This window comes from Archocentrus centrarchus, unplaced genomic scaffold, assembly GCF_007364275.1.
Source record: "Archocentrus centrarchus isolate MPI-CPG fArcCen1 unplaced genomic scaffold, fArcCen1 scaffold_37_ctg1, whole genome shotgun sequence".
Lineage (NCBI taxonomy): Eukaryota > Metazoa > Chordata > Actinopteri > Cichliformes > Cichlidae > Archocentrus > Archocentrus centrarchus.
In genome coordinates, this window is record NW_022060264.1 from 1,776,586 (window position 1) to 1,795,267 (window position 18,682).

The following is an 18,682-nucleotide window of genomic DNA, read 5'->3' on the forward strand; positions in this document are numbered from 1 at the left end:
TCCAATTATATATTAATAAACTCTGGTTGCCTTTATGTATAACTGGATTGGAGTGTCAGGGGAAAAAAAAAATACAACTTCAACACCTTACCTGGCTTTTCTTCAGTTCCTCCTCCAGCTGTCTGATTCGAGATTTAGACCAAGCTTTCATTTTTAGGAACTTGGCCTCTGATCTGCTGGCTTCATCTGTTTTCTGCTTTGCTTGAGCTGCAAAAATAACAAAAGACAAACTCTGAGGAAATGAAAGAACTCGCATATGTCCTGATTTATTGCTATATGTTTTGTAAACTGTGTTTAGTTTCTGGACATGGAAAAAAAAAAAAAAAGACACCGCCAGCTCTTTCTGAAGGAGTGAACAATAAACATAAAGCACCAACCTTCCAGCTCAGCTATCCTCTGGATGGAGGCTGAATCAGTGGGCACATTTCCACTTCTTGATACCTCCTGACTGGCAGGTGCTACCTGGGCTTTCCTCAGGTCCTCCAGCTGCCTCATGAGATCCTGCTGGGTTTGGTCCATCTGTGCTTGATGCTGCTCAGTCATTCGCTGCACCTCTGCCTGCTGCTTGTCCATCAGGTCACGAAGTTGTGCTCGCATCACATGTTTCTCTGCCTCCATCCTGGATTCAAGGCTCTCTCGCTCAACTTGTAAACGGTGCAGTCGCTCTGAGAGTTCCTGCATGGAGAAAGTATTTGTTCCAAATAAGTTTCAAGGTGCCAATTGACTTATTATTTCAATTCAGGTTAAAGACTAGCCACCAAATAACAGGGTAGAACATTCTATGTAGGCTTAATGAAAAGTGAAGCACACTGAATCACAATAATTACCAGGACAGAAATATTTAAATGGGCCATATTTTGATTATTTCTAGTTTTAATTCTTGGACTTTACTATAGAATCACTTAACCTGACACACAGTTCAGATGAAGGAGGTTGGTGCTGCCAACTGTGTCATTCTTTGTCTAAAACAAGTTGTTTTAGTGCCTCCCTTTGAGTCTGCTGTCTGGGTGGGGCACTGTACTCAGAGATGTTTAACATGACACACATCTCAATAAAAGTTCAAATCTAAAACAATACAATACAAACATCCAGCCATCCATTTTCTTCTGCTTACCCGGGGCCGGGTCCCAGGGCCCTCCAGCTTATGCCTGATTCAGACTTCAGCGCTGGGTCTTTATAGAGCTACAACGTAACTTACTAAGTGGCCGATGTTTTATGCTTGTGGAAGTACATTGCGTGTGCTAATTACCTTTTGGTCATGCCCTGGTGTTTAACATGCGGTGCTGGCTGACAGAAAAACTTTGCTATGGTCAGTTTTTTAAGGAGCCAACACATTTGCCCCTCTAGTTTTTTTTTTCTTTTTTTTGTACAAACTTGAATGAGGTAGTCAGAAATGCATGGAAGGAAATGACAGTGTTTCTCGGGAGGGGCACGCAGGTTACATTGCAAAACATCAAAATAACCAATGATATTAGATCTAATAAAAATACCACACCAAGATTAACAGAGTTATGGCATTTTTCTTTATCGATGTCAGGGCGGCAGCTCTTTCTGGTGGCAGATGGCTATGTAACACGCTGGGCATCAATTAAAAGCTTAATAACTAGGTTAACCAACTAGTATACGTCTGGTACTTAGTAGTGACAATAACGATGATTAGTCGTCTAGTCGCGCACATCCCTAATGTATACATAAACACATATATGTGATGTATACATTTTAGTTACATCCCTACTCTCTTTGTAGTGGCAGTGAGAGCGTGTCAGACGCTGCCTTGGCTAATTGCTGACTGATGAGGTGTGAATAAAGGCGTGTATGCGGTCAGCTCTGCAGTCTCGCCACTTTTTGGTCTTCTGCTCACTGGGTTGTGACTGTTTTAGAGCTGCTTATCAAGTAGTTTAAAATGAAGCCCATATTTCTTAATACGCTGGTGTCAGTCTCTGCAGTTTTATTTATATATATATAAAAAGTGTGTGTGTCACAAAGTAAGGAAAAACAGAAGAAAAGTCTACTTTGAGGGGTAAAGAGTGCCAGACCAGCTAACCTTTATCTGTTGATCTCTTCCATCCACCTCTCCCTGGAGAACATCAATGACCTGGGTTTTACCCAGCAGTACCTCCTCCTTCTCGTGAAGCTTCTGTTTCAGAGCCTTCAAAAGCTGATGACAAAAAAAAATTTTTTTTTAAAAGTACAAATTCTCAAAAAACCCAATGATCCAATACAAATTCTTTCAGTTGCATAGCTGAATGTCTGAGGGAAGGTAATCTTGAATGTCCTTGTAAAGTCATTACCTGCTCCAAGTCTGCACTGGCATCTGACTTTGCTGCTAGCTTGAAGAGCTCCTGTTCATGCATCTGGTTGATTTCCATCAGCTGGCTGTCTTTCTGAATTATGATGTCTTTGAATGTCTGGATCTAAAAACAAACACGTGACTCATTGTGAACCTAAGACAGCTAATACAACAGAAGCTGTATTGTCCTCCTTTGAAAACCTACATTCTGCTTGTACATGCTCTCCTTCTGGCTGTACTGCTCCTTCTCTGTGGCCAGCAGCTCTTTGAGGCTGCCTGTCTGCTCCTGCAGCAAACTGTAGCGTTCCTCTGCTTCCCCCACCTTCTTAGTCAGGCTCTGTACAAGCAACTGCAGCTCCTGCATCGCCCCACTGTCCTCAACCTGGGGAGGTACAGAGTGGATGAGTGACAATTACTGCACTGGAGCCATCTCTCAGAGATAATGCAGACAATAACCTGTTTTGAATTAACTTTAATGCATATCTTCTGCTTTTATAACTTTGCCTTCCTAATGTTAATGTTAATGAAGGTGTCTGGAGGGAAAACTACTAAGAAAAATGCAGTGAGATAATTCTGCATTCTCAAGAGGTTTATGACCTTTTGTGGTGGTGTGATGGGCTGCTCTCCAGCCAAAGCTGTCTGCAGGTGGACAATGTAGGCCTCTTTTTCTGCCAGCTTCCTGTCCTTCTCTGTCAGCATGGCATCCATTTCCTCACCGCGCTGCCGCTGAGACTCCAATTCCTTCTTCTACAAGAAATTAGTAATGCTTTAGTTTAAAAAAAAAAAAAATTAAACTCTTTCTTTCTATTCATTTCAAGAAATTTCTATTACCTACACTAAAATTAGTATAGTGGTCTCAAACATTAAAATTATAAGACCCACAGTAAGCAGACTTAATTGAAAAAAAGTCAAAATTAATTCTACATTTAATTTTCCTTTATATAGTAGGTATAAATAAAAAAGGTATACTTTACTTTGTTCTCCAGTTCCAGATCTCTTTGTGCAAGTTGCTGCTCCAGTTCGTCAACCTTCTTCTTTAACAGGACAATCTTCCCCCGACTGGCCTGTTCTCCTCCTTCTGATGAACCCTAAAAAGAAACATAAAGATAGCACTTTAAAAATCTAATTAGAAACGTCAGATATTTGCCAAAAGGGCAGAAATATCACTCAAACAGGATTCTCATAATGGACTGTGTCTGCTGGTTATGAAACCAATTGCTCACATGCTGCACTGAATGCGCATTGGAGACTATTGCCCCGTACAGGCAATCTGATTTAGAATCAGTGGAAATCATTTAGGAGATTCATTTATTCATTTTAAATATTTACATGTTTAACCATACAGGTCTGAATGTGTGCACGTGTCTCTACCTTCTTGCTGTGTGTTGGCGTGCTCGGCCCCCCCTGCTGTTTCTTCAGCTCCTCTAGCTGTGTTGTCAAAGAGGTCACCTTGGCCTTGTTCTGGAGACGCAGCTTCGACAGCTTGGCTTCACATGCCTCCTTCTCAGCCTGCGCCACAAAGAAGAACATCTTTACTTCCATTTTAGTGCGTAGTTATACTATGAGATCAGATACTTTAACTGTAAAATGTAAGGAGATGTTAATATATAAAGTGACCTTTGGCAGTTTTAGATGTGTGTAGAAGAACAGTAAAAGTTTATAGTGCAGTACATGTTTGCACTCCCCTGTAATGTGGTTGCTAAGCCAAACACAGCCATAATCTCACATTCCTGCCTTTACTATGGAAGGCTGAAGGTTCAGTAGTTAGCACAGTCACTGTTTCTCACTGAAAGAGCTGTGCGAGAGACTAACAGGAGCAGCGCTAAAAACTGTTTCATAACAACTCTTTTGACCAACTGTGCCTGCATCTGTCAGATACTGATCTCTGTCAGACAGCAGGAACATTCAATCTCCTATACTGTGTGATGACTCATAGGAATAAATAATGTAAGCACACTTGTAAGTGTAAAAATCAAGGAACACCATACAGACTATTACACACTGAGAAAATTTACTCATAGAGTTCTTTTTGATTCACTACCCACACTCCACCTGCTCATCCATCAACTTCCAACAAGCCTGATTTCTTTACTCTTTCTGCCTGATGATCTGCCACAATCTGAACAATGTTTACATTTGGAGCTGTATCTACACTCATAGGAATACACTTTACATGGGCAGCCCACTATAAGGGCTTATGGTGTGGTGCAAGACTAGGTCATCACACTCTCCCACCTAATTAAAGGCAACAACCAAATCTGTCAGTCACTAACAGGCAGGCCCTCTTTGCAGGGTCTGAGAGCAATTTTAAACAAAGGCACCACTGAGCAGGTGCCAACCCTCAGCTGTAAAGTTAGTAAACAAGTGTGGGAAGTTTGATGAGTCTAGTTTGAACAGTATGCATCTATGATGTGAATTTGAAGATCCTGTAGCTATTTCTCGAGCTATCACATTCACAAGATTTTCAGAAAACCTCTGACCTTTAGCTTTAGGTCAAGGTCGCCAAGATTCAAACTCAGAGATTTTTAGTAAATGCATCTATGGTGTGAATTTGAACATTCTAGGTCACATCGATCTCCAGGTATGGCCCACGTTCAAGTTTTTGTGGAACAGAGGACACCGCCAACACCAAGTCTATGATAATAGCTTGACTTTTTCAAAACAGCCAAACTAAAAAAGGACCAACTCCACAGTGGGCCAAGCCCCTTTAAACGAAATCTGCTGATGACCAACCTAAATAGCCAGTGCTGTTCAACATAAGCAATCTAAATATGCATCTATGAGTTTACTTACTCATTTCTTAAATGTATAAAAGAATTAAAGTAGAAATTTGCAAAATTGGAGTAACAGAGGAGAGATTGTCCCCACCTTCAGCTGGTCATCTTTAGAGCGAAGTGCTGCATCCTTTTCACGGATCATCTCCTTCAGCTGAGTGACAAGCTGCTCAGTTTGGGTTAGCCTCTCTGCCATTTCTTCCACAGCAACCTCTCCGCCACCAGCATGGCTGGGTGGAGAGCCTGAGCCCTGCGAAGAGACAGGGGAGGTGGTGAGCCAGTGACCAACAACACAACAAAGGAATAGAGCTAATGTTGAAATAAGCATGCTCACATTTATTTGCAACAATGCTGAGAGCACAAAAAGCTGCTTTGTTTGGAGACTGTATACATTTATACGAGTATGAGAGGATATTATAATAATACTACTAGAATATTATGATTATTAGTGTTCTACCTTAGAGTGCATTGCGCACAAAATGATCAATATATAAGCTATAAAGCAAAGAGGCTATGGATGCAGGGGGGATTAAGGTTAAGCAGTCATTCCCCACCCTAACTGGACATCTAAGCTCTGTCTGAGTCAAACCACAACAGCTGTTTAATGAAATGCACTGTTGTGCCGGGGCCGTCACAGCACTGCAACATTTTCACCAGATTTCCGTTAGTACTGCCTAAACTGAAGGGTTGATCTGTACCTTCTTATTTTAGTTAATCAGTTGTGGTTTTGAAAAGTGATGGGGCAAAGTGTGGAAACATTTCAGTGTCCCAACGTGTGAAATTTCTTCATGCAGCATTTTTTAAGGATTTCACAGAAACAACCTGTGTAATCTTTCTGAATATAGATTCATCCTTTACTATAGTTTGTATAAATTACTGCTTATTAAACTGCTGTAACATCTGTGAATACTGAGCCTTCAAGCAATGGAAAATGAGTGTGTTTACTTACTCTAGACCCAGGCTCTCCCTCTTCACCAGAAAACCACTTCAGCATAGTTTCTTTCTAACCTGAAACATCAACACATAAAGTAAATATATTATTCATAGAGTAAGAATGTGCCACTCTTCAGTTCTCTTCAGTATGTTTTGGGAAGAAAATCTGCATGTATTTTTCACCAGATCTTTGCATTTGTCTTGATTTCACAAACCTCTAGGTTAGATCTACTCTTCTACCAATTAAAAAAATACTCCATTGATACTCTGTCCTGTTTTAACTTAACTTTCAACTACTGCAGTGGTGGATATTCATATTAATATTTATACAAAATGTTTTTTTCAAACGCACTTTTTCTTTAGTTAAGTTACAGCCAATGGCAGCTTTTAGTGAAGAAAGTCTAGCTAGTTGAAGTGAAAGTCATAAGGTTAGGTGAGCCTGTGGATGGATTATTAAAGCCCTGTGGTGATGCAACTGAGTCAGCTGCTGCCAGGGGCTCTATTCGAACATGCAGACTTCCCAGTGTGGAGCCAGTCCAGTGGATGCCCTTGTGAGACTGGCTTTATTGTCAGAAACACCTTTTGGTTTGGGCTGAAAATGCTCTCAAAAATGTTTTTAATTAACAACTAGGGACTAATAATGTAAATGAATTAGCATGCTCGTAGTTTAACAGGCAAAACAAGACAGTGCTCACTGTGCCCACTCCTTAAAATATTCACAAGCGTCCTAGAATATCAGATCACTGCCTGAGGAGTACAGGAAAGCTTTCAGGTCATTTCATCGGATACCCTGAGCTAGCAGGACAAAGCTATGCTAAGTCAGTGATTGTTTGGATGATGTCCAAGGACAGAGTTAAAATACACTCATAAAACCTTTCTAACTTTATAATAGGCCACAAGCTGATTTTGAGCAGCAAAAGGCACGGCCTTGTTCAATATCAGATTGATAGGTGTGGCCTTTCCACCCAAACAACTGCAAGACTAAGCTGGCCAGGACTTGAGGCCTGGTGTTTCACAGGGTGCGCGATCAGCCAAATTCATTCTGGTTGCTGAACCGTCCAATCCACGTGACTTGGAGTGGCAATATCAGGTCAAACCGGTTCTCTGGCTGAGGCATACCACAGCAGGCTAAACCACAATGTCGTGACTGTGGGGTAGCTTTTCGTGACTCTCTGGATCCATTTAGGTTTTTGCAGTCTATACTCACAAACGCAACTCTCATGTATTTATTTATGATAGGCATCAGGCAAGAAAACACAAGTCTTTATGAGCTCTATAATGCATAATCATTCCCGGCCCCAATGGCAATGTGGTAATTTATTATTATTCAATCCTCTTATCTGAGTAATATATAGAAATTAGGAGTAGAGTTAAAGCTACTGCAGACAAACACTGTTGAAACAAACAAGTTGTTCTGATGATTATACGCAAACCAACTTCATACTGAAAAGCTATAGATGAATGATATGAAATGTAACGTCTCTAAAAATTTGCTCGACATTAGCCGAGGTTTAAGTTAGCAGCCGGGATCTGTAATTGTTACTGACCATATTGCACCACAACTCATCTGCCCCGCAAGGGCTTCGCACTCCGTTCAGCAGTAGGCCTCGAGGGGTTGCCCTGTGCAGGTCGGTCGATTATTTAAGCATTTACCGGTTTTAGCTAACGCTAATCTAGCCAGCTAACTTTATCTTGTCAGGTATATAGCTACATGCTAACATAGTTAGCGCTGAATTGCATCTTGACCGCTTGATAAATTCGCTCTGTCATGCATCTTACACCCTGCAAATTTTTAGTTTTAAGAGCTCACCGGGTTCACAACGTCATGAAGAATCCACTTCAAACATCGTTACGCCGACTAAATCCTGCGAAATTACATGTTTATTCCTCTTGGCGACTAAATTGAAACGGGACAGGGATATTCAATGGTCACGTTTGTCAACAGACATTGCGCATGCGCATTTCTGTCACACTGACAGGCGTCCGGAGTGCACTCATCTGTATAATTATCATCGAGTTAAACAGTGCCTATAAAACTAATGGATTTGGCCATGGTAACGAAGTTAAGTCTTTTATTAGTTAAACTTAAAAAAAAAAAACAGAATAGGCCTGCTGCACCCATACCGAAAGTGCGAATCAAAGAGAAACCAACCACCAAGAGGATGATACTCTTACTATTTCCGCTTTCGTTTAAATGACCCTTTGCGGACCCTTTATTTTGGCAGTCAAGTAATTTTAAGGAGCGTTCCAACGTGTCACCGGTATAATTCACCAAGCGGCCGCTTTGAATCTGATTTATCACATTTTTTTTTCTTTTTTTAATTGATAAAGACTGTTTACTTTCTGTAAGTATTTCAAGACATCAAAACTACAAAATTAATATTGTCATCATATTGCCTCTGTTATCTTGTCTCCAAACCACTTGATGGCCAAGGTTGAGTATTGGGGAGAAAAAAGCGAGGTAGGCCTGAGATGGTTTGGGAACAATAGTTAATTTATTGGACAAAGGATGCTGAAGATGGAGCTGCTGTAGTCAGGAGATAGTAGGACACTAGTGAGACACAAGCAGCAACCTTCAGGGCTGAAAAATGCGAATCCCTTTATTATTTATCACTATAATCACTATCTGTCACATGTACTGTATCAATACAAGTATGTGCCATAGATGCAACTACAGACACCTAAAATATGCAGTTTTATAATGCATGCATATCTTTAATTTTTCCTGCAGCATGAAAACTGCTCATGAAATGAACTCAAGTTGACCAATTAGTCATTTGACAGAGTGATATGAGTTTCCAAACTGAGAAATCATGTTTAAAAAACTTAAGATGTTTATAGACTATTATGATGCTGTCTTCTGTATATACACACCATCCATCACCTGAATGATTAAAGCTTTAATTTCTGATATATTAAAACATAAAACCTTTACAATATCAAAATTACAAAATCTTTTGCTTGATTGTCACAGCACTACAAAGATGTGACTGGGCTTCAGCCCACTGGTGAACAAATCACTGACTTGGGTGAGTAAGTAGTGCAATGTGAAAAAAAAAAGAAAATGGAAAATAATGTAAAAATTATATATTTTATTAAGAAAATAATTGCACATTTCAGACAAATGAGATTTCAAGTTCACCAGAAACCAGAAAAGATAAATAACAAAACATTCTTTCAGAATAGCAGGATACTGAAACAGGAAGTGAAACACTGCAGGAATATCTGTGCTGATGAACTATCTAACTCAAAATATTTTGTGAGAGGATATGTTTTCAAATATTCTCTTGAAATCAGGTGACAGTTCGGTGACACCAGCTGCAAAATAATCTGTAATCAAACCCTATCCTATCCCACATGTACAGTGGGTGATGTGAATTGTAAATAAAGGGACAAATCCACAGATGATTACAGTATATTGATTTTAGTATCTCTCAGCTTCTTGTTTTGGCTTGTTTTTCAGCATATTGTCTGGTTTCTAGCAACAAGAAGTTGTTGTTTTAATCTCCCTTGCCCATTGATAAAATGGCAGACACACAACTTGCTGCCAACAAAACATGTCTTTGCTTTGTTTGCTCTAAAAAGGCAGCTACAGCTTTAAAAGGATTCTGCAAATTAGCTTTTGTTATCTGGTGCATTAGTTTATTAACATCAGTAACCGTTTCTAAGTGCACTATATCACACAGCAGAGGTTCCATGTGCAGCAAGGAAACAAAAGTCATGTTCACAATCAGTGTCACTCACCACAAAATCTCTTACATGCATCCTTGCGGTTTGGCAAATGTGCAGAATTATCTTCTAGTAAACAAAATTATTTTTTGACAATTTTGTGGCTTTTAAATATTTAAGTGATGTTTACATTCACATTTATTCACAAGCAAACTTTTTTGGCTGCTTTTGTTGGCACACTGCTTCATGACATAATACAATATTTATTCCAACATCTTTGCATTCTACCCTTCCCTGCCTATATTATTGTCCCATTTATTTTATTTAATCAATTTCTGTTGCAAATAAATTAGAGGAAATAAGAAGTGTATAATTGTTCTTCCTGAATATGGTTCTCAGATGTCAGACCAATTTGTAAAACTGATAAATCAGCAAATAAATAAATAAAACAAACTGTAGTTACTTATTGTTCTACCGGTCTGCAGGAGTACATATACTACTAATATACTACTAATAGCATATACAATGATGTGAGATAGAAAGTCTTCACAGGACTCTATGCAGTCCTGTCACAAACTAAGTACACCCTTACTCTTTCCATAGAAATTAAAAGGGTAAGTAGCAGGCAGGTGCCGCTCATCATTGATTATTCATCAGCATGTATGCACACCTGGATACCTTGTAGTCATTGAATCAAGTCCTCTGTATACCAAAGTATTCTACAGTCAAATGTGAGGCCATCTGTCCAACAGCTAATGCTTGGCTGAAATTGGTCATTCCAAATACATCAGCAAATCTACCACAGGATGGCCGATGTGTCGCACTGGCACAGTCACAGTTCAGACCTCAATCTGACTGAGCTGCTGTGGTGGGGCCTTAAGATTTCTGTGCATGAATGAATGTACAAAAACCTCAATCAACTGAAGCATTGTTCTAAGGAAGAGTGGGAAAAAATTCCTCTACAATAAGTGGAGACTGATAAAGTCATACAGAAAATAATTACTTCAAGTTAATGTTGCTAAAAATTGATTCTCCAAGCTATTGAATCATATTCACATGACTGCACAGAGTTCTATTAAAACTTTCTTTTTCATATGACTGTAAGTAGCTTTTATTATTCCATTACTATGATGCTGGAGTCAAAAATATATACCCTCACTGTAATAACCAATTATATATAAATATGCATAAATAAGGTGTGCGTTTTTGTTGACAGTGTAAATTAACTATTAATTTTTTCTTATTACAATTTTTTTTACAACATCCAATATGGATAACCATTATAAATATAAACTATGAATTTACAACTCACTGTGTTGCAAGTCTGGTTCTGCTGGAGGTTTCTTCCTTTTAAAAGGGGGTTTTTCCGTCCCATTGTCACCAAGTGACAGTGGGACTCATAGGGGGTTGATTTGACTGTTGGGTTTTCTCTGTAATTATTGTAGGGTCTTTACCTTAAAATGTAAAGCGCCTTGAGGCAACTGTTTGTTGTGATTTTGCACTATATATATATAAAATTGAATTGAACTGAATATTTACCAGCAAACCTTCTCTCTGAGTTTTGATTTCTTTAGATGGATAAACATTGCTTGCAAAATCATTGTGCATGTTGTTTTCTTTTTTTGCTTTTCACCTGTTCTTTGATGCTCTCAAATGAAATTTCATGTTTGAAGCCAATTTTTTTTTCCCAACACAATCCAATCATGATGTGATGAAAAATAAGTTTGATATCAAGCTCAATCCACAGGTATAAAGCAAGAAGAGGGACCGCTGGACCAACCGCTATACCAGAACTGCACCCATGAAAAAGAGCACTGTGCTCCAGCTCCAAGTTACAGGTAGGTTAACATGGGGACAGACAGGCAAACTGTTGAAATCCCAGGTAAGACACCACTCTGTCAGCCTCAGAATAAATCATGTGGCTGATGCTCATCTCCTGCAGTTCTGAATAACCCAGCCAGTGGCGTTGACATCAAGCTTCAATAAGTTCGAGACCCATTCATCTTTCTGAGCTCCCTCCATGAACTCAGACAAGGTTATCTCACCTGTTGGGCATAAAAACACAATCCACTGCTGGCTTTATACAGTATGTAGCAAAAGGAAGAAAAATTGTAACACTGAAAAATAAATCTATTAAAAAATCTTGAATGTATATTGTTATACACATATACAGGGACCTTTCAGTCATGACCACAACAGTCAAAAGAAGATTATTTCCATCTGCAGTCATTTAGATTTGGCGCATGGCTCTATTCTGGGTACACAGCACATGGAAGTGCAGAACACAGCACAGAGCAGTGACAGACCTCCACCATGGTTGGCAGATGATGATCTGCTGTGCTTTGAATACTAGATAATCTGCTGCTTCTTTCTTTTTCCATACAGAAAAGTATGGACAGGGACCATCATTCTGGTACACATTAATCTGTCCAAAGATGTTTTTTTGTTGTTGTTTTCAAATCTGCAGGCTCTTTGATTAAACTTCTGGCAAATTCTAATCTGGGCCCTATTCCAGGAAGCATCATTGGCTAAAATTCTGTGCTTGTTAATCATGAAATGAGGGAAACTCAAGTTTTTCTTTTCCAGAAAGGGAGTTAAGTTAAACTCTGAGTGACAAAAAGTGAAACCAACACAATGATCATACACAATGATCCATCATTTGCTGTGTTGTAGGCTAATTGGTTACACTGATGGATCTTGGAGATGTTGGAGAACACTTGAGGCTGAAAAGACTCTAAAACTGAACTACATGAAGTTTTAAATGTAGCCTTCAGACAGTCTGTGTTCTGAAAACTTCATGTTGAAATCTGTTCACAGATTGAGATTCAGTGTCTGAAATAAGTCTGAACTTTGATGCTGTTTCCACCTGAATCAGTCTCAGTGGGTCCACTGAGCAGTAATTCTGAACCAGATCTGCCCAAAGCCTCAGTAATGGATCAACAAACGAGGTCTGCATCAGAGTCCACTTGCATGGCAAGATGGATCCAAAATGGGTAAGTATCATGGATTCAGACCAGCTTAGACACAGATCCAATTCAGATCCAGACATTCCATCCGAAGCCATTTTAGATCCATTCATAGTGGTTTATTTTGTCCAGCCACAGTATTCCTTATTTAAAATGCTAATCCTTCCAAAATTATACTGAAATATTGAAAATCTAGCTGACCAACAGCTCTATAAAAGTTCAGACAGTTTGCCTTTACTGATAACATTTTACATTATTTAAAGACTTGGAAAGTTTACCTGCATTTTTTAAATTAATTGTAAAATTGCTACTATTACTTAATTCTTACTATTAACAGTAACTCAGTAAAAGATCTCTGCTGTGGCTGTAAGAGATGTCAGTGTTTTAGGGGCGGGCCAAAACTGTGTTCCACCTTTCTACTTTACACACCTGGTGGTCATCATCAGCTAATCACGGGAGCACTATTTATATGAGGTCGACAGTAGGTTGTTGCACCTGTAACAGTATGGTAGATTGCTTTTCAGAAACTTTTACCTGCTCCTGTGTTAGCTTTCCCTAATCATCTGTTTTCTTCTGCGCAGGAAAACCTGAGCTGTGGAGAGTGCAGAAGAGGAAGTCCTTTTGTTTGCAGAGTGGATTTGTTTGGAGCGTGGCCCAACCACCACCTGAGCCTCAACTGGTGGAGCTGGACTTATTTTTGGCATTCTGCTTACCTTGGTGTAAATAAACTTGTGAACTTTCCCTCAGTCTGCACCACTCATCATGACAAGAGAGCCATCATCTATCAGTGAAGGCCAATAGATTACATTAGAAACCGTTTAACTGGGTTTTTACATCCCACCAATGTGTTAAATGATTACTGAACAAATGCTGAATAAAATGAAATGCTCATACACACAACCTGTTGCAAAAACAATTTTTATTTACTAAAAAACTGACTTGAGGGTGGATCCACCTCAGAGTTTATTGTTATCTGGGTAACTAATATCACAGGTCCATCAGAGAGCTGTGTCCTGTTGTTCCATAATTTCATCTTGAGTTTCTGTCCCCTGCATTTTATTCCTGTCAGGTTAGAGCTGAATAATTAGATTTTTTAACAAATGTTCAAATTAGGAGAGTATAAAGAAATTTATATACACTATATTGCCAAATGTATCTGCTCGAGTCCTTTCACATGTATGAGAACTTGAGTGACATCCCATTTTTAATCCATACGGGTTAATATGATGCTGGTCCACCTATTACAGCTATAACAGCTTCAACTCTTCTGGGAAGACTTTCCACAAGGTTTAGGAGTATTTATGGGAATTCTTCACCATTCTTCCAGAATTGCATTTGTGAGGTCAGACACTCATGTTGGATGAGAAGGTCTGGCAACTCATCCCAAAGGTGTTCTATCAGATTGAGGTCTGTGCAGGCCAGTCAAGTTCATCCGCACCAAACTCACTCAACCATGTCTTTAAGGACCTTTCTTTATGCACTGGTGTGCAGGCATGTTGGAACAGGAAGGGGCCATCCCCAAACTGTTCCCACAAAGTTGGGAACATGAAATTGTCCAAAATATCTTGGTATGCTGAAGCATTAAGAGTTCCTTTCACTGCAACTAAGGGGCCGAGCCCAACTCCTGAAAAACAACCCCACACCATAATCCCCCCCTCCACCAAACTTTACGCTTGACACAATGCAGTCAGACAAGTACCGTTCTCCTGTGATTCATCACTCCAAAGAACACGTCTTCACTGCTCTAAAGTCCAGTGGTGGCATGCTTTACACCACTGCATCCTACACCTTGTATTGCCCTTGGTGGTGTAAGGCTTAGATGCAGCTGCTCAGCCATGGAAACCCATTCCATGAAGCTCTTCTCACTGAGGTTGGTGACCTCTGCGTGCTATGCACGTCAGCATCCAATGATCCTGCTCTGTGATTTTACGTGGCCCAACACTTTGTGGCTGAGTTGGTGTCATTCCAAATCACTTCCACTTTGTGGAATCCCACTAACAGCTGACTGTGGAATATTTAATAGTGAGGAAATTTCAGGACTGGACTTGCACAGCTGGCATCCTATCGCAGTACCACGCTGGAATTCACTGAGCTCCTGAGAGTGACCCATTCTTTCACAAATGTTTATAGAAGCAGTGCTGAGGTGTTTGGTTTGGTACACCTGTGGCCATGGAAGTGATTGGAACACCTGAATTCAATGATTTTGGATGGTGAGTGAATACTTTTGGCAATATAGTGTATTTTATGTCAGACCTTTATACTGTCTATGACAGGGGTGGGCAACTCCAGGCCTCGAGGGCCGGTGTCCTGCATGTTTTAGATGTGTTCCTGAGCCAACAGGACAATTAGCTTTGTCCACTATGATGATGACAGAGTGGACAAAGCTAATTAATGAAAATGACGCTTTTCTTACATCCTGTTTTTTAAGATAAATGTCACGGTCCACACTGACACATTCATATTACTCAGTCCACTGCATTAAAATGGGGGCTCTGCTCTTTATTTAACCATTGCCTGTTATCCTGGTATCGGAGGCTTTCATTTTCTACTCACACACACACACACACACACACACACACACACGCTTAACTCAGGGTAAACATACACAGATTTCTGGAATGGAAAACTCAGAGTTACAGATCTTGGAAATAATCACCTCAGAGTTTAAGATCAGACTCAGAGTTTACTGAACCTGCTTTGTGCTTGGAATAGGGCACTGGCCATCCTGTATTTGAGTGGTTTGTACCCAAGTGTGAACCCTCTGTATTTCCATTTCCATCTCTTGATTGTAGGCTTATACAATGATATACCTACTTCACCCAGAATGTTCTTCACTTAGCTAGCTTTAATGATTATTATTTTAATTTATTTTTTAGTGTTACTTAGCTGCGTAATGCATTAATTTAAAAAAAAAAAATAATGTAGCCAATTCCTTTAGCATTCCTAAAGTTTTTGCTGTCTCTCTGATAGGCTTATTGGGGGTTTTCAGTCTAATTATCAGACTCTTTCACTTGTCTTGACATCTCTTTCAGCCTCATATTGAGAGTTGAGCAGTGCTACCAAATACAAATTCAGCACTTGGAATCAGCCCCAGATCTTTTATCTGCTTATTTTCTCATGGAATAATGAGGGAACAGGCCTCGTTTAGCTATGAAAGTGCTTGTCAGTCAATAGTCCACTTATTGTGCCTCTGAAAATAGAGCTCTGTGTATAAAAATGGCTTATTCCTAAACTGTTCATGCAATACTTTTGGTTTAAAATCCACCGTGGTGTACAGAATCAAAGCTACAAAAAATCAGTCATCATGCAAATACTTGAAACTGACTGGATAATTAGTGATAAAGTTAGGCTAGGTTGTGGTAAGGTTTACATTAATGGAACAAACTAATTGAAAAAGAAAAAATTGTAATGATTTAAATGATAGAATATGGCAGCTGTAAGATACCAACAAAAGTACAAGGCTTGTGCCCACAGATATCACAGCATGGTAAAGTGCTTATTAAACACCTTTTACTGCTGGTCCACTGTACAGTGTGAACTCACCATCATTATTCTGATCAACCAGCTCAAAGATTCGGTCACAGATTTGTGATGGATTCATACTGATGTTCGTCTTCTGGAGCTTGATTTTGTATAGAATCTGCACAATATTCATGAAATGATGATCAAACACACCAATAATTCAAATGTTATTTTCTACAGTATGAGCATGTTCATATGCTGGTAGTCATGGATAGAAAAGTTGATCTATTCTTTTAAATAGAAATTAGAAAAAGACTATAGGATTGGGTAGACTGGAGCAAAGTGCCCTACTTTTGATTCTCTGAGGGTTCCTAAATATGACACATATCTAAACAAGATGCTCTACGTGTTTCAACACATTGGAATTAAATATAATGCAGACCTTTTCTTTTTTTTCACAACATGTTGTTTTGTGGTCTAATACCTAATGCCTCAATGGACACTTTTGTTCTTATCGTCTCACAAATAGGAAATGTTAATATTTACAATGGCATATCAGGGTCCATGCCATGTAATGAATAAATTAGTTATTTTTACAAGAGAATTTCTGAGTTTTTATTTTACCTCAAATGATCTTGTCCATGAGGCTACATTACATGAGCCCTTGCCCTAATCCATTACACAGGAGTAGTGCATTAAGCTGCCTTGAGAGGATTTGTATTACGAAACCAGGTAATTTTTACAGTTGACACTGATTACACTTTGTTCCAGATGATCCTCCTTTTCTACAAATATTCACTCATAACACACAATATAGATTGGAAAAAAGAAAAAAAAAAACAAAACAAACTTTGAAGTAAATAGTTTATATCTAATGAGCTCCGTCTTACCCGGACAAATTGTTTCACCTCTTTCCTGTCCAGCTTCCCATTTGCATCCTTGTCATACATCTTGAAGGACCACTTGAGCCGATCCTCAAGATTGCCTCGTAAGATCAAGTGAAGTGCTGCCACATACTCCTGAAAATCCAATGTGTTATCCTGCTTGAAAATAACAAACAGGTAAGTTGTACGTTTGTTTTGAACATGCGAAGCTGCTCCTTGTTTTTACCTGGTTTGTGTCGAAGGAGTTGAATATTGTCTCCATGAAAAGAGACTCCTCCACAGCACTGCTTGACCCCCCAAAGATCTTCTTGAACTCATGTAAGTGCAGGGTACCACTTGGACACTCTTTCATAAAAATGACACACAGCTCTTGAATCCGTGCTAAATCCATCTCTTCAGTGTGACTTTCTTCTTGTCCCATGGACTCTGCTAGCTCGATAAAAGAATCCCTGGTGTATTTCTATGGAGGTTCTGGCTCCTGAAGAGAAGACTATAAAGTATCTACACAGTCAGTCTAAGAGCTTTGGATTATTGTTTAGCCTCTCACTGTGCAAACTGGCAGGGGAGTGGCAAGTCATTGACAGGTTAATCTTTTTAATTTGCTAATCTGTTGACTTTTAGTCAGCAAGGTCTTTTTATGGCAAGTCTGAAAGTCTGGCATTAATATTGTCACATGTGCCAACAACACTGTGGTGTCTACTTAATTGTAAAATAGGCAGGTAATTAAATCAGCCACCTTTGATATTAGCAAACTGTGTGTCATTAGATATAAAAACAATACGAATAACTTTATTGATCCCAGAGGGAAAGTCATACGTCTGACATAGGTTTACGATCTACAGCAATGGCATCGGAAGGTCATTTGGACTGGAGAAGTGTAGTCGGATGGTGACAAAGAGAGGGAAGGTTGTCAGAACTGAGGGAATTCCACTTCCTTTACAGGAATGTTATTTTATCGAGGGATATGGAGAACATTTGTTACCTCTGTGTGGTGATAAAACTGCAAAAATTACATTTTTAGTGTTTCTGAGGAGAAGAATTGGCCTCATCCTCTCTACTTCGGAGTAGGGAGGCATATAAAACACGTGCGATATCAAACTGCACCGACCTTTAAAAATCTCTATGTAAATAGTAGTATGCTGATGCTTCATAGTAAATGAAGCATCACACAATTCTTTGATCATTAGAATAATTTGGAATTATTAAGAGAAACTATATTACTATATTACCTATATTTCCTAGTTTAAACAAAGTTATTAGGTCATCATAATGCTTTCAGATTGCCTCACCAGGAAAACAATAACATATAGATATCTTCTGTGCATTATTGCTGGCACTGCCTGATGTTCCTATATCTGGGATAATGATGCTGATGGACATGCAATTGATGAGACAACTGGAAATATGGAGAGTGCACTTAACCCCCAAGCGACAGTCTCAGAGTGATGGGTTCTCAACCCCTGACTTGATTTCACCGTATTTTGATTTTGATGGAGAATCTGTTAAGCTGACCTGACTGAATGGAAGACTCTATAATCCTCTATTACAAGATGTACTCGTCTGTACAAATTATCCTTTGCATGGAAAGTTCTGATTATATTCTGTGACCATGGCAGCTAGATAAGTTATTCCTATAAATGATTCTATGCTTATTATCTTTGTCAAACACCACACAGACTGCTTCTGTATTCTGTACTGCTGTTT

The 18,682-nt window shown here is 39.3% G+C and overlaps 2 protein-coding genes and 1 long non-coding RNA gene across 6 annotated transcripts in view; 1 reads left to right on the plus strand and 2 right to left on the minus strand.

Moving 5' to 3' along the window:
* LOC115776801 (golgin subfamily B member 1-like) overlaps window positions 1-7,942 on the minus strand; it is a 39,158-nt gene extending 31,216 nt beyond the window's left edge. Inside the window, 11 exon segments of the mRNA XM_030724574.1 lie at window positions 92-207; window positions 378-675; window positions 2,045-2,158; window positions 2,292-2,414; window positions 2,496-2,672; window positions 2,888-3,037; window positions 3,265-3,378; window positions 3,662-3,799; window positions 5,159-5,314; window positions 6,014-6,072; window positions 7,808-7,942. Coding sequence (XP_030580434.1) covers window positions 92-207; window positions 378-675; window positions 2,045-2,158; window positions 2,292-2,414; window positions 2,496-2,672; window positions 2,888-3,037; window positions 3,265-3,378; window positions 3,662-3,799; window positions 5,159-5,314; window positions 6,014-6,058 — 1,431 coding nt within the window. The 5' untranslated portion in view covers window positions 6,059-6,072; window positions 7,808-7,942.
* A 3,513-nt stretch (window positions 7,943-11,455) lies between these two features.
* Window positions 11,456-13,283, plus strand: LOC115776816 (uncharacterized). The gene is made up of 3 exons (XR_004019509.1): window positions 11,456-11,504; window positions 12,484-12,659; window positions 13,214-13,283. It is a non-coding gene; the product is annotated as an uncharacterized LOC115776816 (long non-coding RNA).
* guca1g (guanylate cyclase activator 1g) lies at window positions 11,483-17,491 on the minus strand. 4 transcript variants are annotated; one of them, XM_030724593.1, is made up of 4 exons: window positions 17,205-17,491; window positions 16,985-17,113; window positions 16,176-16,272; window positions 11,483-11,711 (listed from the first exon to the last, which is right to left on the minus strand). In XM_030724593.1, exons 1-4 carry the CDS (start codon window positions 17,397-17,399, stop codon window positions 11,596-11,598), a joined length of 537 nt encoding a protein of 178 aa, XP_030580453.1. In that variant the 5' UTR covers window positions 17,400-17,491; the 3' UTR covers window positions 11,483-11,595. The 4 variants fall into 4 exon arrangements, with proteins under 4 accessions (XP_030580453.1, XP_030580452.1, XP_030580451.1 ...); XM_030724592.1 differs by having other exon boundaries at window positions 16,985-17,134; XM_030724591.1 differs by having other exon boundaries at window positions 16,985-17,137.
* Window positions 17,492-18,682: the final 1,191 nt, after the last annotated feature.

What these genes read in the sequence shown, in the direction of transcription:
- guca1g (XM_030724591.1), bottom strand. Translation starts at nt 17,399, where the DNA reads ATGGGACAAGAAGAAAGTCACACTGAAGAGATGGATTTAGCACGGATT. An exon ending in AGGTGAAACAATTTGTCCGG is followed by an intron (nt 16,273 to 16,984) that starts GTAAGACGGAGC and finishes AATATTGTGCAG; the next exon opens with ATTCTATACAAAATCAAGCT. An exon ending in GGTTGATCAGAATAATGATG is followed by an intron (nt 11,712 to 16,175) that starts GTGAGTTCACAC and finishes TATGCCCAACAG; the next exon opens with GTGAGATAACCTTGTCTGAG.